Source organism: Falco peregrinus, chromosome 2, assembly GCF_023634155.1.
Source record: "Falco peregrinus isolate bFalPer1 chromosome 2, bFalPer1.pri, whole genome shotgun sequence".
Lineage (NCBI taxonomy): Eukaryota > Metazoa > Chordata > Aves > Falconiformes > Falconidae > Falco > Falco peregrinus.
In genome coordinates this window covers 108,631,393-108,653,993 of record NC_073722.1, presented here as the reverse complement: position 1 = coordinate 108,653,993, position 22,601 = coordinate 108,631,393, and the positions used below count along the sequence as shown (strand labels likewise).

Here is a 22,601-nt window from a genome sequence, read left to right as displayed (position 1 = left end):
CGGCGCGTCACCCGGGGCAAAGGGCGCGAGTTGCTATAGCGACGCGCCCTCATGGCGGCGCGGCCGCAGGTAGGCCCGGGCCCGGGCCCGGCGGCTCGGAGCGGCTGCTGAGGGAGCGCTCGGGGAGCAGGCGCTGCCGGGGCCTGGCAGCCGCCATTCCTTCGCCGCGGGGGGCCCCCTGCCGCGGGGCAGCGGGTGGGCTCTGCGGCCTCCCCTGCCCTCAGCGGCCTTGGCCCAGCGCCGGGCCTGCTGCCTGCTCTGTGCCCCCCGTCCCTTCCACGGGGCCTGTGTGTACGTGGGGGGCTCTGAGAGACACTCGTGCCTTTTTGAGAAACCCTTTGTTCCCAGAACGTGTGAAAAACGCGTGTCAGAAGTTGCTGAAGAGGCCCGTGGCCTCGTTACCGGGTCGGGATAGAGATAAACCATCCTGCGGATAAACTGTCCTGATTTATAGTATCTGCAGTGACGCTACTGATTTCCCACTGTCTCTTCTGTCTTGTTTCCAGTCATGAGGCCAGAGCTGATGAGATGGATAGTACCTTGCCAGCAGTAGCAGAAGAGCTTTTGAAAGAGATCAAAAAGGCTTTTCAGGAGACCTCACAAGGTATGTAAAGATAAAATGGAACCATCCCAGCAGGCGGTGGGCCCGTTGGAGTGAGGCTGTTAAACCTTCAGGCAGGAACAAGGGTTGTTGGCCTCCCCTTGTCTGCACCTTCTGCGGACTCTTACCTAAGGGGTGGCCTTCGCTTTCAGGAGTGGCAAAGAGGGGTTTGAAGCACAGATAATGAGGAGCAGCCCCCTTCTCAGAGTCAGGCCCCTTAAAAAATCAGACCAGTTCAGACACTTTTTTTGAACATGGAACTTAGGGGAATGGTGCTTGCTTACAGCTTGTAGTGTAAGTGCTTGCATTTGAGGGGTGATAATTCACGTAACTAGCCAGGCATTTTGTTGTGCCTACTGTACTGCTGGTTTTATAGACTTGCTAATTTCCAAATTAGAGCTGAAAGGGGAGTCTTCATAAAAATGATCGTGCTTCATGACCAACCGGCAGAGGGTGGGGTGTTAGAGATCCCTGGGTGAAAAACAAGTTTCCCATTGCTTGAATGAAGCAAGGATAAGCCAACAGTTAAATCTTGGCCAATTCTAGCAGCTAGTTAAGAACAATTACCTTCATTGCACTTTGGATTACTACCATAGTTCTGTAACTTGTGCTGAAAGAATATTACTGTTTGTGTTTACTTGATAAGTAGCACAGAATGGTTCTTCCTAAGCAAAGTGTCTATTTAAGGAGTATTTTTAACTGTGCTAAAACCAACCAACTGACCAAACATTCAGAGTAGTCTGAGCACTACGTTTTCAGTGAGGAATGGGCAAAGATTTAATGTCTCAACTGTCATACAGTGACCACATTGATAGCTTTTTGGCATAGTTGCAGTATGGCTCCTGTCAGGTTAGAGTAGATCCAAAATTTACATCTGACTTAAAAAGAGCTTTATAAATCTATCCTGTTTTAAATTAGGAAAAAAGAAAAAAAAAAAAGTTCAACATTCACATTCCTTTTAAGGTACACTTCTCCTTAAAGCACCAAAATAGCACTGAGATGTAACTCTGGAAACAATCTGATCAATCACTTTGGAGAATTAAATTAGAATAAAATTGGAAAAGTCAAACCAACATCTTAAGTTATAGATAATATTTTGAATTGTCGGAACAAAGGATTTTAAAGTCAAATGCCCTGATATTCCAGTGGAATACAGAGACATAGTACATCGTGTCCCATTAGCGATAACAGAAAGATCAGATTAGAGCCTAAGCTGTTAGCTACAACAAACAGACTAATTTTCTTTAGTCTAACTTTCCATTCTAACAAGAAGTTCCAATAAGTGAAGACGTTATGTTTCTGTGTGCTGTATTAAAAGCTATAAACTAGTGGCGCCCTGCAAGACTCTGCTGGGAAAAGAATAACATTTTTGAAGTTTTGATGCCAGAGTTCTCAACTCATGCCAAGAGAGTTTTAGGGAAACCAATATATGTATTTTTAACCAACTTCTTAAAGTGGTAGAGTAAGATGTTGAGGCCGTATGCCTTTTCTTGCATGCGCATAAGTATATTTGGGGTTCTGCATTTCTTTTTAAAATTAATCCCTGGGGTTCTGATTGCTGTACTTGCTAAGTGCCTTAGCACTACTGTGGCAGATCATTTTGCTGCTCCTTGTTGCTTTTTGGTGGCTAGAGAGGATGGCTAGAGCGCTGCAGGCCTGTGTGGCCTCTGGGGGTACATTAGGGAGGCACTAGCCTCCCTGTGATGTTGATGTCTCTCATAGTGGGAAATTCAGCAAAATCATGCTTCATTTTCTTTTTGTTGCAGTCCCTGATGACTTGCTGCTGGGGTGAGTATCTTTTCCTTCAGTTCTTGTCCCAGGTGTCCTGCTAAAGGGCAGCTGATAATTTGCTCTCATCCTAGTACTGCTGGTTTTTTCCTCTGTTTGACCAGTACGTGTTTTTCATGCAGAGTTGCTACGTGGTTTTGCTGGTGTTGGAAATGAAGGTCCAAAGAGAGTATCTCAAGGGTTTCTCCAGAGATTCATGAAATTTATCTCTGTATCACTGAATCTCCTGTGATGACTTGCTCTAATTTGTGTAGGTTAAACATGCAGGAACGCAGAATGTTCAAACTGAGCTCTGAGTCCACCTTCAGATCTGGAAATAGTTTTCTGTGAGAGTGGACTGTGTTTCAGAGTGATTCATGCCGCTGAAGTGCTGCATCTCTGCTGCATTCATATCATTGTGAGCACAGCAGCATCCTGAAATCCCTTCTGTTTGAGTCATGGGCATGTGTGATAGAAAGGGAGAAGTGAACGTATCATCTGTCTGCACAAGGGAATTGTTAACTTGAAGATTACCCTGAGAGTCATCTTCTGTTTAGAAGTCATCTCAGGTCAGCTTCATCACCCTTGCGTTGACTGAAGCTTGTGAATATTTCAGTCATTCCCAAGCAGACTCCTAAGAGATCCAAGTTTCACAGCTTCTGCAACCCTCCCTAATTGGTGTTAAAGGTAGGGAAGAGGCACCATCGCAGTGAGAAGGGCTGTTCAGATTCCTCTTTAACTTTGTGTTCCTGCCAGCCTGTGATTTAGCCAGGAGAGATCACCAGGAACCCTTCAGGCCTTGGTATCTTTGAGTCTATGGTTATCTAACATAACACTTGTGAAAGGTCTGCATGCTGACTCCGTCTTTGGGACCACAGTGGCCTTTGAAGTGTTGGGATTATATTTGACAAGTCTTGTAACTTTTTGTTTCCTTCTTGTCATGAAAGAAAATCCCTTGTTAAGTTTAATAACAGTTGGGTGGTAACTCTTGGCAATAAGATTTCCACCAATTCCCTCTGACCAGCAGCTCAGAAGGACTCTGATTTAATTTCTGAATCTCTTCCAAATCTCTGAAGTCCTTGAATTTCCTTTGGGCATTCCCCTTATTTCCTGTTAGACTGATCAAATTATATGCATAAAAAAAGAATTCCCCAAATTTGAAAGAGTTGCTGAAACTCATTAATCTCAGCCCCCTTATAGTCCCAAACCTAATCATTAAGGAATGTCTTACGTTGAGTGTTCCCCCACCCACCTCCTCTCAGTCCTCAGATGAAGCCAATCCTTATTGCCTTGAGTTTGTGCAACTGAAGTTTTGGTCTTCCTGGAATAAGTCTGTCTGCTTGGCTTGTTCTCAATGAGCTTGACTCAGACGCATAGGTCAGCCATGCTGCTGAGACGCCAGGGCTCTGCCTTGGCTCTTTGTGTCTTCACTGGAGTTGGAGATGTTCCTCTGCTTTCTCCTGCTCTCCTGCTCATGTTTTGTGCTATCTGTTCATCACTGCTGATTTTCTGGTTGTTTACCCTTGGAACTAATCTAGACTACACAGATTTCTCTCAGCGGATAAAAGGTCTGTAAAGTTAGCTGAGTTGCCCCGAGCTCTTTGGAGCACATTCAGAGCAGCCAGATATACAGGCCTAGAATAACTGTTAAGCCCGTGAGCTCTCTGGACCAGAGGCTAAAGGTACAGCTGTTCATATTTGACATACACCTTATCGTATACCCTTGCATGGCATCAGCAGGAGATAGAATCCTCCTTGCAGGGAAGTGCAGACAAGTGTGTAGGTAGAAATTACTGTGCCTTCAGGACTCAGAACTCTATTTTCCCACTTGCTGGTGTGGATTCGTACAGCACCGAGCCCAGCAGCAGCTGGACACCAGCATGTGAGTCCGTGGTGCTGCCTCACAGCATGGAGGCCAGAGAGAGAGCTGTGTAAAGGCAATGTTTTGCAGGAAGCAAACATGTGCCTGAGCAAACCTGGCTCACCTTGGCTTTACCCCATTCCAGGCACTTTCTGATCCATAAATGCTGTGCAGTAGTGCATCCCTGCATGGTGATGTGTCCTACTTGGAAGGGAAGGGGAAGGGTATTTAGGGCAGGTGGAGTGACATAAAGCATGTGCTGTCCCTGGGTGTTTATATGGAATACATTTGCTGTCTTTGAGCCCTGCTGGCTTTACGGATGTAAAACTACTGCTATCTGGTGGCTCCATGTGCAGTGGAGTGTCTTAAGTCTGTCCTAGATGGTCTTTAGCTTCCTATTGATGCAGTTTGGTGGGTAGAGAAAGAATAATTTATACCTCAGTTGTGACTGTGATAGAGGATATGCAGTCACTGCAAAATGACTCATTCGTTCTCCAGGGTTTGAATGTTTCCCTGAGATGAGGAAGGAGCCCTGCTGCTGTGTTTCCTATTGCTCAAGGGGCTGTGTATCATCCCTGCTCTGAGGCACGATGTGTGGGCCATGACTGGAGGTGGGATTCAAGACCAAGTGATCAATAATCTGATCCAGGGCAACTCATCCAGGACAGTCTGTATGTGCATTTAAGGTGTCCCAGAGCACCTGTGTGTCCCTGTTTCCCCTTGGCATTAGCAAGTCTGCCTCCACGTGCTTTTGTTTACCTGGTGCTGCCTCCACTAAAATCCTTGTTTACGCTCATTGTGCTCTTGTGACAGTTTCACAGTTCACTGCAACAAGGAGTGTTGGGCCATGTGTGTGACAGTGCCTGTTGCCTGTAACCTCTGTTGGATCCCCAGCACTGTGCATCTCCCAGGATTTCCTTCCTGCATCTTCTCTTTGCCAGCATGCCTTGCTTTTGCTGCCAGAGGTGCAGTTTCCTCTGAAGATGACCTAGTGTGTTTAGGGTGCTGGACAGAAGCGAAGTTTCCCATTTTAGAGTCTAGATTCACTGTTTGATAAGTTGGTTTAGTGCCAGTGCTCTGTATACACAGAGTTTATATCAGAAGAATTACGGAAATACTGACTAAAAGGCTGATCAGACCACTGTAAGGACAGCTCATGTCTCTTACTTCACCTACACTCCCTTTGCGGTGATCACTGATCTGCAAAGTGACTACCAAGCCAGAGATGCTGCTCAACGATAACTCCTCACCTACATGGTTAACACTGTGTCGCAGTCATAGAGACTTAACTAGAAAAAAATCTCACTTTTGTGTCTCTGATGTACTTTGTCTCATTTTAGTTCAGGACAGGAACCACTTCATGTTACTGTTTTTGCAGCAGGCAGCCAGAATAGTGTTTGGGTCATAGTGCTGAAGAAGAAACACATAAGCCCTAATGTCCCGTATAAGAAAAATCTTTAAAATGCCTTGTAATTAAATCTGAGTGGCATTTTGCAAAGAAATGTGGGAGTGTTTGGGAGCAGCTTGGAAATTTGGAAGTTCTCTTAAGAATATTAAAAACCAGATCCAAATAGCTGGCAGAGTAGAGGCTGTCCTTAAGGACTGAGTCCTGGGATTTTCTCAGAGGGACAGGGCAGGGATTGGTGGTCACTTAGTGAAAGCCAAAAAAGCTGAGACGATAAATGCACTCCGTTGCTTTGTATCACAATTAATGGAGCTGTCACTGGAGGGATTTTGAGAGACAATGGGAACCTTTGGCTTACAGGCATTCCAGCCTCCATAGGGCTAAATCCTATGGATTAAGGCTAAGCCAGGTGGTCTCCTTTTGCGATGTGACCTAACTAGAGACATGTTCTCTTTCAGGCTGAAGTTCATATTTGGCCCGTCTGCTGTCCCAGCTTTGGATTTGGTGGATCAGCGTTCCGTCACCCGAGTCATGTCTCCCAGTGGAAGGACTGCGTACCAGGTACACACTCCTCTTCAGTCTTACTTTCTGATGGTTTTCGGTTGACGTGTGAGCCAATATTTTCCTAGCTTGCAGAACATGGAAGGGCACTTGGATAAACACAAGGGAACAACAGTATTTTGCAAACTCCTAAAGTGATACTGGAGAGCAGTAGCCACAGACTAGAATTAGAACAGCATGGTACACTGCCGTCCTTTGTGGCTCCCAGCCAGTCAGAGACAATTTCTTACATGTTTGTGGGTATCACAGTCAGAAGGAAGTTTTCCAGGAAGTGCTAATTTTGCTTTATTTCTTTCATCCTATCCAGCAAAGACAGTTCTTCCTCTTTGACAAACTGTGCAATGGAGTGTTATCTGCTATCACTGCATTTCTTCCCCTGATGCTCTCCAGATCCTCAGTGTCCTCAACACTCTTGACCTCTGCTTGGCAATAGGATCCTTGCTGCCTGGGAGGAAGCAATGCGGGCCAAATCTGTGGGTTTCATTCTAGTTCACTGTAGCCAAGTCTGTGAATCACAGAAACTTCTTCATAAAATGGCATTTTAGGGACAAGTTCACCTTAGCCCTAAAGATCGCCTCTTACAGCCCAGGAACAGAGATGGAGCTGAGGCTCATTAGGTGAAGAGAGGAGCCATTGGCACTTCTTTCTGACTTTTCTGTTGAATGCACAATTCCTTGCTCTGCTGTGCCACAGCAGTGGTGGCATCTCTGCTGGGGACAGTCTGTCTGTTCTGTGAGCCATGGACCAGCTGCATCCAGCCCATGGGGTCACAGGAGTCAGAGAGACACTGTGTGCTGTACCCTAGCTAAGGCAGTGGGACCCTGTGCCCGTAAGATTTTGGTGAAGAAACACCCCGTCCCTTCTGCTTAGCAGTGCTCACCCCCTCAGGTAGCACAGCCCCCTCCGTTGCTGAACCTGGGGCTGTGCTTTTTCACACACCAGAGAAGGGGGATTCTCTTTGCTCACTGTATCACTCATCCTCCCTGCAAAGGGCCTTCTCTCCTTCACTGGAGGTGCCGAGATGCTTTGGGGTCATCTAGGGGAAGAGAAGAGCTGTTTAGCCAGGCCTGGATAATGACACAAACATTTTTCACGTGTTCAGAGCTTGCATTACTTGATTTGCACATGGAGTCTTTATCGCTTCTGGGGCCTTGGAGAGGACATCAGCCCCTCCAGAGAGACATGATTCATAGTCATACAGGACTCGTGAACGTGTTTGATCTTAGTTGAGGGCTCGCCTCTGGATGTTTGGTAAAGCCTAAGAAGCCCTGCTTCCAGGACCCTTAGATATCAGCGGCCTCACTAATTGAGTGCTTAAAGGCTTTTTCTTTTTTAGCGTTGCTTGACTGAGTATGCCACTGGACAGAGAGTGGTCACATTCTCCTTGCAGAGCTTTGTGGGCCTTGCAGCACAAGGCAAAGCTTTGCAGTCTGGGATGTACAGTCTTCACTTAGCAGCTTTTTGTCTGAAGGATGATGGGGACTGCTTAGAGCCTCTGGTCTTCCCAGGGAGCCTAAATGTGTGCTCATAAGCTCGCAGCTTTTTTGCAGCATGGCAGAGTTACCTGCATCTTAAGAGGCCTAATATTCACCTCTTAGATGCAGGAAGACATGGAGGAGTTTAGAGAAGCATGGTGACAGGGCTTTGATGAGCTGGGTGCTGCCCTGACACCCTCTTCTGCTCTGGGCAGGGTCGTTGCTGAACAGTGCTGCCTCAAACTGCGTGTGCTGCAGCGAGGCAGGCACCCTTCCACACTGCCAGCCCTCTCCCCACCCAAGCGAGGGGTCAAAAATTCCTGCTGGAGGCAGCCCTGCAGTCACGGAATGGGAGCTGGCTGGTCAGTATCTACTGATGGCCCCAGCAGTTGGCTTAACTGGTACACACGGAGAAAGAGCGAGTGTCAGAACTGCTCTCCTGCACCTGCCCGTTCCCCTGTGGAGAAGGAACCCCTGGGCAGGTAGGTCAGGGCTGGTCACCAGGAGGGAATGTAAGACAAGCTCAGGCTTCCACATACTTGGTAGCTGATGGGTATGATGTGAGCGGCCCCCCTGGATCTCCCGGGGTCTGTGCCATCCCAGCTGAGGGCAGCCTGCGGGAAGCAGTCCCTGCCTGCAGGTGCTTCTGAGCAGCGTTCCATTTTAGCAGAGTTTGACTGCTGATTAAGGCCATGCTGATGAGTTCATTAACAGAGGAATCTGAAGAGATGTTTTCTCTGGGGGCGTGCGGCTGGTCCCATTGCGAAATTCTTCCTCAGTCCGCCTGTCTGAGATGCAGAAACAAAGATCAGAGCCTCCCCTGAGGCCGCTGGCTGGAGCAGTGACGGGAACACAGTCTGGGGCTGTAGAAAGTGAAACACTGAGTAGGATACTGCGCTTAAGAGTAGCCGGGTAGCATCACTGGCTCTTCATTTGTGTGTGTTTGTGGTGTAGACACATATCCCAGCTATGTGCACTTCTGCCTCAGCAGAGAAGCATGCCCAGTGCATTGGGGACCATCCATGGCTGCCTGGACACGTGGCAGTCATCCCTTTCAGTTTTTCCCCTGAAAGTCAGCTCTGTCGTTTGCACCCAGATGTGGTTGAGCTGGAATGTGAGGTGGTGCTCACCTGCAGCTGGATTTGGAGAACTGTTCTTGTTGAGGCCATGAGGCTGGTCCTATTGTGCAACTCCTTTGGGTCATCACAGCCAAATCTGAGATGTTGATACTTCACAGGCTGAAATGCTGTTTGTGTTCCGTATCACCCAGCACATCTTGGGTACTTGCTTCAGGGGGAAATGGCTCTGTTCAGACAGGCCCTAGGACTGCAGCCTGTAGCGTAGGCAGCTCTTGCCCTCAGGAACTGAGATGGGAGAAGAGCCCTCAGTGAAGTGAAAGCTGTGATTTGTTATTTAATGCCTGGGCATTCATGCCCTTGCTACTTAATAAAGTAGCAGCACTGATGGGGTATTCAAGGGCTGGTGTTACCTCAGAGATGTTACTCGTCCCAGAAGAGCTTGTACAATACCTGCCTATGCTGCAGACTAGAGCCAACCCCTGTAACTCCAGGTCAGGGATAAATAAGTCTTAACTGCTGCAGAGACGGTGGACGCTGGCTGATCGTGGAGCTGTGCTGGATTCAGCAGCAGTGTAAGGTGGTGAGCAGGCAGCAGTTGGGGCACCCATTAGCTACACCTGCCCTGCAGAAGTGCTGAGAGCTGTGGGAGTGAAGCCAGTTAGCAGGGGGAGAGGCACTGCCTTAGCCCTCCTGCCAACTGTCACTTGCATTGCTCACATCCTGCGCTTTCATTGGATTCTTCTTTTTTATGTCTTTTTTAATTAATTTCCTAGAACTGTATGGCAGCCTGCCCTGCCGTGAAGGATTTGAACGTCAGGTCCTGGCACAGACTGTGGTGCTGCCTAGCTCTATGCTGATGGCAGCAATAGCTGCCGTGGTGCCACAGCTGGCCCTCCTGCATCCCCACGCCCTGGCAGGGACACTACCACCAAGGTGATTTTTCCTCATTGTGCAGCCAGCAAGCGCCTGGGGATGAGGGCAGCGGAAGAGGATCTCGCAGCATCTCAGGGCCAGGAGAACACCCCAGTGCCTGGCTTGGCTGCAGCTGGCCAGAAACAGAGGCACCTTTTCTCTTGGTGTTTGGATTTTAGACTCTGCCTTATTAGGTAGAAGCTGCATTCTTGCCATCTAGGTCAGGAAGGGGGAACGCTACACTCAGCCCAAAATCTGGCAGTGTCTGTATCTTCCCCCCCTCCTCAAAAGAAAACACTTCTGAAAGAAAGGCACCATCAGAATACTTCATCTTGGAAAAAACAATCAAAGGGGCTAGAGAAAAACAAACTTATCACAAGTGAAACAAACTCAGCCTGGAGTATAAGGAGGGCCCGGGGTAAAGGCCAGACTGGAAAAAGAACCGTTTACCCTGAAATAGGAATGTGAGTCTTGTGTCCCGACTCGCGGGGAGTGAGGGGGATTATGAGGCATAGGCGCTTCTGTGGGAGAGCTTAAACTTGTGGAGGTTTTCTGGAAGTGCCAGTGAGGTGAGGGGTACAGAGAGAGCTCCAGGGGACAGGGGAAGGGCAGCTCTGGACCAGGAGGGATGATGTTCCTCTGGAGGGACTTAGTGCCAGGGGCGTCCTGAAAGGAAGCAGCGCTCTACACAGCTCCGCTGTCTTTTCACTTTTTTGTGTTTATCTTTGGCTCTAGGTGTATGTGTGCTACAAACCCAACCAGGATCTAAAGCCTGGTATGGGAGTGTGGTGCTGTCAGAGCCCAGGGGCTTGTGTGCAGAGGGCAGTGCTGGTCATTATCCTGTGTAAATCCCCACTGTTCCCAGGAATACCCAGAAAGACTTAATTCCAGCTGTCGAGGCCACAGAGCCGACGCAAAGCATTTGCTCTTGCTCTGGCAGATACAAGACACATGGTGGCAAATACTCTGATAATTGTGTTTTGGCCACAGAGTGCACTCCCTTTGGGCTTCAGAGCATTAGTGAAGTCCATGCTATTGAGCGCAGGTTTCTGTTTCAAGTCAGTGAGTGTGTTCTGCTCCCGCAGACCCTTCCCTTGTAATAGGAGAGGGCAGAGCAGCTGGCTCTCAAATCTATTTTCCAGCCTTGAAGAAACCAGAAGATCAATAACCCATAGGTCAGCTTGCCTCCACCACGCAGTCAGCTCCAGCACCTCACAGGTTGCCTGTCAGCTTCTCCATGCTGGAAGCAAATGCTCTCCTCACCTGGTTGCCTGTGTCCCGTGCCGATGGTGCAGAGGGAGTATGGCTCGCAGAGGAACAGCATGTGGGAAAAGGAGGCAGTGCTGTTCCCAAACTAGAGCTGGAGCAGCGAGGCTTCTTCTCTGGAGACTTTGACTTTGTTTATTCAGACAAAACTGGATTCCAATAGCTGCAGCTGATTTGGGGAGCAGAACACTAAGAGCCTTTGCAGCCTTCAGCCATGGAGCTAGTTAGAAAAGGCCTCACTTGAAGTGTTCACTGCTGCGCTTCTTCCATCCCCAGGCCTGTGGTGGCTCTGGATTCACAAATGGGCTTTTTGTGACAAGAAAATCTTCATTTTCTTCAGCTATCCTGTGCCTGCCAGTACTGGGGAGGGAGGTCTCTGGAGGAGCGGGCAGCTCGCTGTGCTGCTGGCTTTGGGAGATCAAGGGCAGGCGGCTCTGTGCCCGGTGCTGCTGCCCTTTTGCTGATCTCTTAGCAGCAGACAAGCCACTGCAGCTGAGGTCTGCTGCCAGCACAGGTGTACGTACAGGAGTGCTTCCTCGCCTGTAGGGAGAGAAGTGTACAGAGAGACCATGAGAAAGCTGAGGAGCTTCAGGCTTAGATGGGTCGCTGCAGTGTTTGGGGACACTGGGACACTTCTGTATTGTGAGACCTGTTGTGAGTCATTGCAGAGAGGACATCAGTCCAGACACAGGCTAAGAGTTAGAGAAATTAAAAGTGAACGCTGCCTCTGACTGTTGTCCCCTCTGACTACCTTTGTTTCAGGTCCTTGGGAGCTCTGGCAAACTCTACACCTGCTACAGTTCCTGCCACTTCTGCACGTGTCCTGCTTTTGGTTTTACTGTACTGCAGAAGAGCGAGAGCCTTCTGGTGAGTTGTCTGCCTTAATTTGGGGCCAGGACAGGGAGCAGGGGAGAAGGCTGTGCTCTGCTCCTTGAACCTGCGCAGCCTGAAGTTTCCAAAGGAGCGAACGCTTAAGTGTTAACTTGGCCACGCAGGCAGTGCCTGACCCACTGCACAATCTAGCCTCTGGGAGCCATGGTATTTGGGTGGAGCTGAGCCTTGCGAGGGCTCTTCATTCTGCATTACTGTTCTGACTTTCAAGAAATGAGTAATCCCTGGTCTCTTAGAACAAGGGCTGCTGCCGCTAACGGGACTGCCGCATGGAGTCTGGCTGATGGAAGTGCCAGTGAGGAAGGGCTCAGGGTAACCAATTGCTCTGCAGTTTGGGGAGAGCATCAGGACCAGTAACGCTTTGCTGTGTGTCAGAATATTGCATTATCCTCATGGCAGAACTAACCTGGGCAACTGGAGCACCAGCCTGTGCCAGGGCTTGGCGTTGTTCCGCCAGCCATGTTCCTGGGAGGGCTGAGCACTTCATTAGACCCATTCTGGCCAGGATGGATTTTTTTGTGGCTTCCAGATAGAGCACGACATTCCTGCGTTGCTCCTGCTGTTAACTTGGCTGCGCTGTTATTTGCAGTGCAAACATATACTTGCTGTCTACCTCAGTCAGGCCATGGGAGCCTGCCAGGAACTAACTGTCTCTGAGGAGCAGCTCACAAGCATCTTACTGGCTGAGGAAGAGGATGAAGGATGAAGGGTTTGGATCACGTGCGGATGTGCTTTCTGCATACCCTCCTGGCTGTGTATTGGCATTTTTGGTATCTACAAGGCTGTCAACTGTTCATCGTGCCTGGTAGGTTTCTTCCTGGGCTGCAGCCAAGTGTGACATTAATTAGCAGCCTTGCACTGATAGATTAATTAATAAATGTTAAGAAGCCTGTGTTGACTTCGATTTCATTTATTTAGGCTATTCCTGGGATTTCTGAAGGTGTTTGAACAAATCTTTAATATCGTGTGCTTGTGATGTGGGGATACAAATAGCCCAGCAGGTCTTTTAGTGATCCATTAAGCCTTGTGAACTCTGCTCATGCTTGGAGTAACCCCCCACCCTCCCAGCGCCTGCCAGGCTTTGCAGAGTCAGCCTCTGACGGAGTGACACTGCAGTGGCTCTTTGCAGCTGCCTGCTCGGAGCAGGTTTTGATTCATCACTGGCAAACCTGTGCCAGGGACCCCTCAGCACCTCCAGACCGACGGCAGGTCTGTGCTGCCGGTGCGGTTACTGCCATACAGGATCGGCAGAGGCATCGCTCTGGTTGCTGTGCTTTTAAATCGACCCATTTCAGACGAGTCGGTCACCTCGTGCTGGCAGGCAGGGAGGCCACATCAGACACCAGGGAAAGGAGACTGCAGCTCCCCCGTTCTGGGAACTGGCGCCTTCCAGCTCCGTGACTCCCTGCCCATGCTTGGGCTCCTCCGTGAGTACGGTGTGGCCTCGTGTGGTACACCGTGTGAACGCAACAGCGTGAGAAATAACGGGGCACAGGCTGAGCCAGGTTGTGTAGGTGGTAAATTAAGCATTCTGTATGTAAATAACAGTTACTGCAAATACAAAATCAGAGTAACATGAGGCAAACACATCCGTCCTATGTACATCAGAGCAGTAAGGAGTGATAGCTGAACCCACTGCAGAAAGTTCCTCTGCCATTTTGACTTCACATTTTTATAGAAACCTTCAGAGCTTTTTTTTGAGGGGGGCGAGGGAGCATCCTATTTTTATTTTGCCTTGAAGTGTCTTTGGCTCAGATCCACGGAGGCACTTTATATGCCTAAAGGCCATGGTGACCCAGGCCATAGTTAATAATGGCCAACAACCCAGCGGCACAGACGTACTAAGGATGCACCACATCTGTCTACAGAAATTCTGGCTCACAAGAGGCGTATGAAAGGTAGCAGTCGTGGCTGCCGCGCTGCAGTGCAAGCTGTCACATACAAGCAAGTGTTCCAGGACCGGCTCTCTCATTGCAGCGCTGTGTGTTTCAGTCTGTTCGTGCTGTCCAGCCAGCAGGAGAGGAGCGATTACATTCTTTGTTGTAAGGATAAATGTGGCTTGCAACCACTTTGCAACACTGCCAGACCTGCAGGTGAAACCCTGCTTGTTTCCAGCCGTGATTAACAGAAGGAACTCGGCCAAAGATAATACAGAAGGGAAGAAATGAAAGGAGGAGAGAGTCAAACCCTGCCCAAATGGCAGGAGGTGGCTACATGTGTTAGCTGGACTATGACCAAGGCAGATGCAGCAAAGCTGAATGGGGCTGTTAAAGGAGAAACACTTGGGACAGGAACTTAACTATTCAGATTCTTCTTGGAAATGCCAGTATCCGAGACACTGAGCTGGAGCTAGATTTGGACATTGCATGAGCATGTACAAACCCATTCAGAGCTGCCTGGAGATTCACCCAGGGTTGGGGCTGGCTCTTAGGGCTGAGCTGCTGTGTTACACAGGGTACACACACAGGGTAGCGAAATCCATCACTCCAGGTGAACCGTCCTCTGCATGGTGGGCCCCAAGTCATAACTGCAGCTGCTGCCTGCAGGTCACGCTAGCCGGCACAGCAGGTGCTGCGGAAACAGGATTTCTTCAGGTCAGCTTTTGGGCTGATTTTATACCATATTTATCATTATATATGCCAGAGAAATTAAATGCTTGGGGTCTTATATTACCCCCCTTTTAGTGCAGTGCAGTTAAAAAAATACAAAGCTGCTTCCTATATGATTCAAGTACAATTTATCAGGGACAAACTGCTCCAGGCATCACAGTCTGTCCACTGGACCTGTTCTTCAGGAACTGGCTGTGTTTAAACTTTCTTCCCTGCCCCCTTGCTCTGAAAGGCCTGCTGCTCCCCGTCTCCATCTCCCTGTGTGCGTTACCACTGAACCCCCTATTTAGCCCAAATCCTTGCACTCCAGCTTCTCACCGGTCCCGTGGTGATGCTGCTGGCACCGAGTGCTTCGGAGAGAGGTGGTACCGCTTCACCACGTAGGGACGGACCTTCAGGCAAGACTCCTGTTTGTAAGAGGACCACAACGTGATGGCAGGTCTGAGCTAGTCAACAACAGCTGTGTCTGTACCACAGCCGGCTTTTGGGCACCAAGCAGGGAGGCTGTCGGGTGTTTTTTCTGGCCCACCTCCCTGTTCCTCTCGGTTGTGGAATGAAACTGCCCTGCAAAATAAAAGACACGCCAGAAACACTAGTTTGGTTACAGCAGTGCACGTCATGCAGTCTGGAGAAGCGGAGCTCCTACTTCAGAAATGAGTGCACAGTTCTAGTTTTGCATATCACAGTTATATATTAAATCAGGTGCAGTAATTACTGAGCTGTGGTTGCAGAGAATTATTAACTTGCAGTACAAATTAAGACTACTCCGCTGTTGAGTGAGCTTTGTACTTGGAACGGGCCAAGACTCCTGGCTAACTAACTGCAGAGGCCAGGCTAGGCAATCTGCGAAGTGAGCGTCTTCCTCAAGGAGCTTGGCCAAAACCAGGTCACAAGTCAAGACATTCCCGTTTCTCCAGAAAATTAGCTCCCTTCCAGTCTCTTTCGCTACCGATACAGGTCAGGATTTTAAAAAAACAAAACAAAACAAAACAAAACCAAAAACACACCATTAGAAAAAAAGCACTCACAGCTTCTGGGGGTTACTGGGCTACAGAGTAACCCCAACAAGGCCAAGTTTTAGGAATAAATGAGCTTTGCAGCATCCAGCTATCGCAGCTGAAGCCTGCACTTCTGGAAGCCCTGCAAGGCTGTCAGGTACTTGGACTTGGGAGCAAAAACCTAATTGTAGAGATCGTGTCACCAAGGCAGTGGTTGCACTAACCTGAGCGACGCTGGATCAGACTCGCTGAGACCATTAGGGCACTTCTGCCTTCTGCATTTTGATAGCTGGAAACAGAAAGCAAACCTGAAGCGCTGGTCTGCACAATCCTGTAGACCAAAGTGATCTAAAGGCAATAAAAACGCTGTTCTAAAACTTTAGTCAGCTCTTTCCTAAAATGTTTCTTTTTCAGTAAGTAGGGCTTCCATACTGGGGCCAAAAATAGCTGGCCATTTCTGCTGTTTTCCCATCAACGTGGTCCCGCCCCTCAGAGCCTGGAACGCAGATTCAGTTTCACACCAGCAACTGGGCTAAGTAAGACTTTTTTCCCATCAGAGAATACTAGCTGCATCAAACAATTGATGGAATAATTAGGGTATTACCAAAGTGCTGTCAAGTATGGACTGAAAGAACAACTCAAAAACAGACACAAAATTATTACTCCTAAATGAATCCAAAGATTAAAAAATAATAATAATTAAAATAAAGATCCTAGGATTTGACATGAGCAGCACGATTAGGGAAACACCCCAGCAGGTGGGTCTTCCACAGTCAGTGTCTGACCTGGAAAGGAAACACAATACAGTCACCAGCACTCACGCAACCTGGGTTTACAGCCGAGGGTGAGCTGCGCTCAGTCTCCCCTGTCAGGTTATTCCTCTAGGAGGCACTATGTTAATTACAAAAATAATTAAAAAAAAAAAAAATACAGCTGCATAACTGCATAGTGGTCATCTCTGAGCACTCCTCTAGGAGTTAGCTGTGACTGTTCATGTAGGCACAGGGAAGGGTAGTGTCAGGGACAGGCTGCACAATCCTCGGAGCAGGACATGCAAAGTCATATGGTCACAGAGGCTACCGGACAGTTGATGTTGGTGACAGTCAGGTGCTGGTTGTTGTCAGTGGCGCACTTGGGGAAGTCATCTGTCTTACAGAGGAGCTTGGAAATGATCTTGCGGAAGGTGTAGCGGAAGTCCCTGATCCTGTAGGCATAGATGATGGGGTTGATGACAGAGTTGGCATGGGAGAGGATGATGGCCACATACATCACCCACTCAGGCTTGGATTTGGCAAACTCCTCATGGAAGTGAGTGATACAGTTCAAGATATGCAGGGGCAGCCAACAGAAGGCAAAAAGTCCTACAATGATGGCCAGAGACTTGGCTGCGTGGACCTCCTTCTGCAGCGTGGTCCTGGAGTTGCCCATCAGTTCGATCTGATGCAACTGTTTGCAGGCGACCATGAATATCTTAATGTAGATTCCCAGCATGATAACAAGTGGAAGCAGCACGCAGCCAAAGAAGTTGAAGTACACCATGTAGCTCATCGTTACCACATTCTCAAAGAGGCATGAGATGAAGCAGCCATGGTGTTCTGTCCCGGTGTCAGCCCCTGTCTCATTGGTGGCATTGGGACAACCGCTCATAGCTTTATTCCAGCCCATAAGTGGAGTCAATCCAATTCCAAAGGACAGGAGCCACAGCACAGCGATGAGTCCTCTTGCCCGCTTGCCAGTCACCAAACTATTATACCTACAGCATCAAGAACAAAACCAAGATAAAGCCGTTACATAAATGAGCACTCGTTACTTTCCTGCGGTTAAAGTTGTCAGCGTTGTGGCAAATGCCACAAAAGGCCCACCCACCCCCCTGAGGAACCTGTGCTCATGGAGGGCTGAAAAATCTCACCTGTCCTCAGTGCCTCTGCAAAGTGATTTGGGGAGGTGACTCAGTTGCTATTCCTGAGAAATGCCAAGCACTGCCCCTGCCCGCAGACATCCTTCAATAGCAGGTAAGGACTTGGAGTCTTAAAAAAGCCTTTATCACTGCATGAGCCTAAACCACCAACTACAAGAGTGTGAGAAGAGGAGGAAGACTCACTCTGTAACCACCAGCTTACTCTCTTGCTCTAAGCATCCACTACCAGGCACGCTGGGGCACGCTACCGGGCTACGTGAACTTCTGGGTTAACCAATTACAGCTGGGACAATGTTGGTTCTCCGTTCTACACAGTAATAGGTAGCTAAAGACTTAACGAGCATCACCACACACTCACAGCCTTTATAGCACAGCCCACTTGCTGCAGCTTGGGCTGCTCTTAAGCCTGCAGCAGTACTGGCTTTCAGTGGAGACTGCAGGGGTCCTGTAACGCGATGTCTCTTCCTGTGCTACCCCATACACTAAGGTGGGCAGTACACATCCTTGTGGAAACCAGGGATCCTACTAGTTTCCCCAGCAGTGCAGTTCCTGGCTTCTGTGTGCCAGACTGCAGCCCACGCAAGCTTCTGATTTTTCTGAGCCAGCATCTGAAAGCAACGGCTACTGATGGATTGCTTAGGGCAGTTACAAGTTAGGGTTTGTGTCTCCAGAGTCTCACATCCAGGTGTGGAGGTGGGAGCCAGGGACACCAGGCTCTTCTCCCTGATGTGATATCCCTGCTGCGCGCATCCTCCAACAACAGTGCTGATGTGGGCAGCTCCACCTAGCTCCCACCACCTAGGGCTGGGGTTGTTGGCCTCTGTGTGTGACGTGTCGGTTCTGTAGGAGACACACCGTTGAGGGGCCCTGAGGTCACACATGGACTCAGACCTGCAGCTTCTGAAGCTGTCGGTGGGGTTAAACCATACAGCCGTGCGTAACTGCTGCTGTCAGACAACGCCTGTGCGCTGCTCACCCACCACAGCTTGTAAAGATCCAGCTTTTTAAAGAAATGCATGCCTTGTACAACTGCTGCTCTCATGTGCACTACAGAGAAGCTCTGCTGTGGCCCAGGGACCAGCTGTTGCAGTGCTGAGGGGTGCAAAGCCATGCGCTGCCCCACGCCTTTCCTAACCCCACAGACTGGGTGCCCCTCCAGCCCCTAGATGCTGAGAGACACAAAAACGGAGCTGGAACCTAAAGCAGCAAAAGTCAAGCTGCTTTGGGTGCAACCAGCATAGATGCCAACATCAAAGCATCAGTCGGATCGCTCTTGGAGATATGGAGAACCTGCGACTGCCAGAAAGACAACATGAGAAACCCATTACTGTCCTCTCCACAGCCAGTTAGCGTCTGCTGGCCGACACACTTGTCCCCCCCTTCCCACACCCTTCTCTCATTGCTTGTTTACTCTGGCTTGGCTACCCTGCTCCTCCTTTCCTAAGAACGTTTGTTCTGATTTTCTTCCGGCCCGTGAGGCAGGGGAGGGTTTTATTCCCACAGAACCGCAGCTGTGCCTATGAATCACACTGCGGTCACCTCCGTGCGAGCCGTGTGTCCCTCTCCTGCAAGCTACAAAGACAGGAGGGTAAAGTGTGGGGGGGTGTCTGCTGGTGTGAACCAGGAGGCTCAGAGAGGCCAGGGGGAACCCTCAGCTCCTCCTGCGCAGCCGCTGCAAGCAGGGCTTGCTTCGGGCACGGCCAGGCTGGTGCAGGGCAGTGGCCACGTTTCGGTGCTGCGGAACTGCAAACACGCTCCACGAGGCAGTAGGTGTCTAAAGGGCAGGTCCTGCCACTGAAGGGTTTCTCCTGCACTTTTCTCTCGTTATTACTAAGTCTCGCTGCTTCAGAAGATGAGAAGTTATCAGACAGGGCATCAGTGAGGCCAAGCCCATTGCTTTCAAGACCCTGTGTTCAGTTTTCAGGAGCCAGAGCTGGTCTGGGGTTGTGCAGCCTGAAAATGTTAAGATTTGATTCAGAGCAGGTTCCCAGAAATCCCATCTCTTGGCAAAGTTGGAGTCTTGAGCTACAACGTTGGCCAAGCTCAGTCAGTGCTGTAGGAGCACCAAGAGCTGCTGCTGACCCACAGCTCTGCACGTGGGGAGAGGAAACCGTGGCTTCTTGGCTCGTGCTATTCACGCTTAGTTGATCGTTTCAGTTGCTCCTCTGCAGCCTTGGTCATGTCACAGCCCAAAAGCTACTGTAGTGAGACTGGAAAATGCAAAGGGGGCCGTTGTTCAGAAGCGGAAACTGAAGGGGTCAAGAGTTTTCTGTGCCTGAATCAGGCTGCACACAGGAAATAAGGAAAACCCGCCGCGGCTCAGCGTGCCGTGCCTCAGCCAGCGTTCACAGTGCTGCTCCGGGCTGGTGGCACTCGATGCTGCCTCTTGCTGAAAACATGTGACTCCAAATAAGGCTTTTTCCATCTGCTCATCTCCTGAACTCACCTGCAAAGATAAGGCTTGGCTTGAAGGTTTACAAAACCAGTTAAGAAGTCACTTAATTTTCCAGTGGCTGCAATGGTGGATATTTATTTTAGCATTGCTCGCTCTTCCCCAGTGCACCTGGCAATGCTGCAGCCAGGATCACGTTTGAGTACGATCTGCAAGAAGGTGATAGCAAAACGTGCTGTGCTCCGGGTCTGCAAGAGCCAGAGCTGAGCAGTGGAGAGGGCTGCCAGCCTGTCAGCACCGGGAGGAGATGGCATTCGCTGAAGTGGAGATAGTTCTTCACACAGAGCAACGGCACTCCTTCCATTAGCTCTTTATTTTCGCAGGGTCGCATTGCAAATTCCTCCCAACATTTCTCCATTCAATCCGCTGCAGGTAACGATGATGACGGTGGTGGTCGCTGATGATGGTCGCTGCTGTGACTACAGAGAAAGGTCTGTGCAAACACCTGGTCGCTGAGCTACCAGCCGGAGGTGGCCAAGGTGAAATTGGGAATAGCTTGATGTTCTAAAATTGTTAACTAATTACCTCATTATTGTCACTTATTTGGTGAGACACTGTATTGCCCTTAAGCAAACAGAATTTAAGCACGCACTTAAAAATAAAGAAATGCATGACTGCCACTGGATCAAGGTATGAAGAGTCTTGCTAGCGAGCAGCTGCAGCAGCCAGGTTTGCAGCACCAGCGACAGAGCAACCCCCGCCATAAACCACCCCCAGCAAACGCACGCAGGGGCAGCGAGGCAGCTGAGCTGGGACGCGGCTTTTTCCTAAGCACTACAAAACGTGATCAGACAGTGAGGAACCGACAGATTTTCACAGCTCTGAATGTTCCAGCAAACCCCTCCTTCATTCTCTTTTAGGCTTAATATTATTAGGCAAAAAACTATTAAAGTAAATTTACTCACCTAAGTCTGCTCAATTAATGTATAACAAATATTGAATCTCCTCTGTATTTCTGTCCAGAAGCATCAAATGTTGCTTTAATGTAAATAACAGCTGAATATTTTAAAATGATTTATTGAGATTAAATAACCTGGCAATGCATTAGTTCTTTTTACACTGCCAGGCAAAGACTTTTTACTGGCATAATCATCAAGCAGCTAATTACCTCAGCTCCCACCCAGTGCCCCACAGTGGACATGCTGCGGAAGCCCTGACGCCATCCCCACTGCGCTGCCGTCAAGGAGCAATTCAGGCTTCTGTTTCTCTGACATATATAACTATACATTTGCACCAGTGCCACAGCCACACAGCCCACCTTGCTGTAGGTCAAATACTTGAAAGAAACCTCAGCTGCTTTTACAATACGGCTCTGACACAGCGGTGTTACCGGGCGCACGCACCAGGCTGCCGGGGCCAGACCTGCTGTGGCATCACCAAAACAGGTCAGCGGCAAAGGCTCCAGCCAGGGCACAGCCCAGCTCTGCCTGGCCACTGGGCCATGGACCGGGCAACCACTCTGCCACTGAGGCTGCAGGAGATGTCCCCCGAGCTGGCCCTTGGACTGGAGGTGGTGCCCTTCGCAGACATCACTGTTGCCTGTGGCCCCTCCAGTGGTGGCTCAGCAAGGTCCACAGCTTTTCTGGAAAAGCATCACGGCAACCACCAAAGCCCACTAGGACAGGGTGCAGGAAGGCACGCTGCCTTCTCCAGGCACTGTGCCTCTGCTTGGTAAGATGGTCAGGGTCGGGGGGTTTTCCCACCAGGTCTCGTTGCATTTCTACTGCTATTTCTAGAGCCAGACGCCAGCCAGGACACCCAGGCGGGCATCGCTAAGCGCAGCTGGAGCAGAGCAGGACGCGCTGCCAGCCTGCAGCCAGCCCAGCCTCTCCCAAACAGGAGCTTGGCTCCCGAGTGGCAGGAACTGACTCATGTCCTGCACGTAGCTGGCATCGCCCCACCAACCCTGCAGTCACCCCGTGGAGATCCCCCAAGCAGAGGCACGGCTGCCCCGGAGCTCCCGTCAGAGGAGTGCGCAGCAGCAGCCAAGGTGTAACCCAGCCTTTGGGGCCATCGGACTCGGGGCAGAGAACAGCCACAGTCCAGAGGAACCAGCCTGGAAGGGGAGTGTTATCCCTACGTTATTGATCTCAGAGAGCAGGAATGGGGGAGAATCCCCCACCGTCCCCCAGCAGCCCAGAAGGATGAACAGATCAAAACACGGCGGTGCCAGACACCTGCACCCCTGGCACTTGGCAGAGCCCGATGGTGGCCCTGGCCATGATGCTGACCTGGGCCCTGGCTGATAAGTTACTGAGTAAATAAACCCAAGGTTAGCAAGGAGCAGAGCCAGCAGCAAGGAGTTTGTTTTGCTGAACGTCTGAGGTGCATTGCTGAACGAAAGGGTGATCTGCAAGCTGAAGAACCACGTCAGCACTTGCCACCATGTGCTCATCAGCACTGCGGGGCAAGGGCTACCACATCGGGCAGTGTTTGACCACGTGGCCCTTGTCCTGCCCAGGAACAGGCAGGTGGGAGAGGACCCCTTTGACTGTCCCCTGCAGAGTGGCACAACTCCCTTACATCGGTTCCCCATGGCAGCCCCGTTCCCAAAGTCTTCCCCAACCTCCCTGCTACTGGGCCGCTACTGAGGACACAAAAACGACCTCCACCACCTCTGGCGCATCTGAATACCTGCAGCCGGTACACGGCCAGCAGCGGATCCTGGCTCCTCAGACCGCAGCAATGGATGTTCCCCTGCCCAGGCACTAGCGCTGTCCCCTGGCCTCACTGGGTGCCCAGTCAAACCCCTGAGGCTGGCTGAGATGCTGCTTCTAGCAACAAAAAAAGTTTGGAGAAATCCACC

General features: G+C 50.0%; 2 protein-coding genes across 5 annotated transcripts in view; one reads left to right on the top strand and one right to left on the bottom strand.

Annotated features, from left to right (window-relative positions):
- The first annotated feature begins 11 nt into the window (after positions 1–11).
- ZSWIM7 (zinc finger SWIM-type containing 7) lies at positions 12–22,595 on the top strand. 2 transcript variants are annotated; one of them, XM_055795162.1, is made up of 6 exons: positions 12–69; positions 507–604; positions 2,368–2,389; positions 6,093–6,195; positions 11,690–11,794; positions 20,168–22,595. In XM_055795162.1, exons 2-6 carry the CDS (start codon positions 529–531, stop codon positions 20,249–20,251), a joined length of 390 nt encoding a protein of 129 aa, XP_055651137.1. In that variant the 5' UTR covers positions 12–69; positions 507–528; the 3' UTR covers positions 20,252–22,595. The 2 variants fall into 2 exon arrangements, with proteins under 2 accessions (XP_055651137.1, XP_055651136.1); XM_055795161.1 differs by lacking the exon at positions 20,168–22,595 and adding an exon at positions 12,408–12,710.
- Positions 13,321–22,601, bottom strand: part of ADORA2B (adenosine A2b receptor) — a 20,452-nt gene continuing 11,171 nt past the window's right edge. The window contains exons 2-3 of one of the 3 annotated variants that reach the window (XR_008745674.1): positions 14,746–17,178; positions 13,321–14,389 (exon numbers count right to left, since the gene is read on the bottom strand). Coding sequence is in view for 1 of the 3 variants with exons in the window: in XM_005240416.3 (XP_005240473.2) it covers positions 16,485–17,178 (694 nt within the window). In the remaining 2 variants the exon portion in view is untranslated. Of the gene's footprint in view, positions 17,179–22,601 lie in introns of all 3 variants that reach the window. The other 2 variants (XR_008745673.1, XM_005240416.3) reach the window with 2 other exon arrangements.

Coding starts and splice junctions, on each gene's coding strand:
- ZSWIM7 (XM_055795161.1), top strand. CDS start 529: ATGGATAGTACCTTGCCAGCAGTAGCAGAAGAGCTTTTGAAAGAGATC. Junction 605..2,367: donor TTTTCAGGAGACCTCACAAG/GTATGTAAAGAT, acceptor TTTTTGTTGCAG/TCCCTGATGACTTGCTGCTG. Junction 6,196..11,689: donor GTGGAAGGACTGCGTACCAG/GTACACACTCCT, acceptor CCTTTGTTTCAG/GTCCTTGGGAGCTCTGGCAA.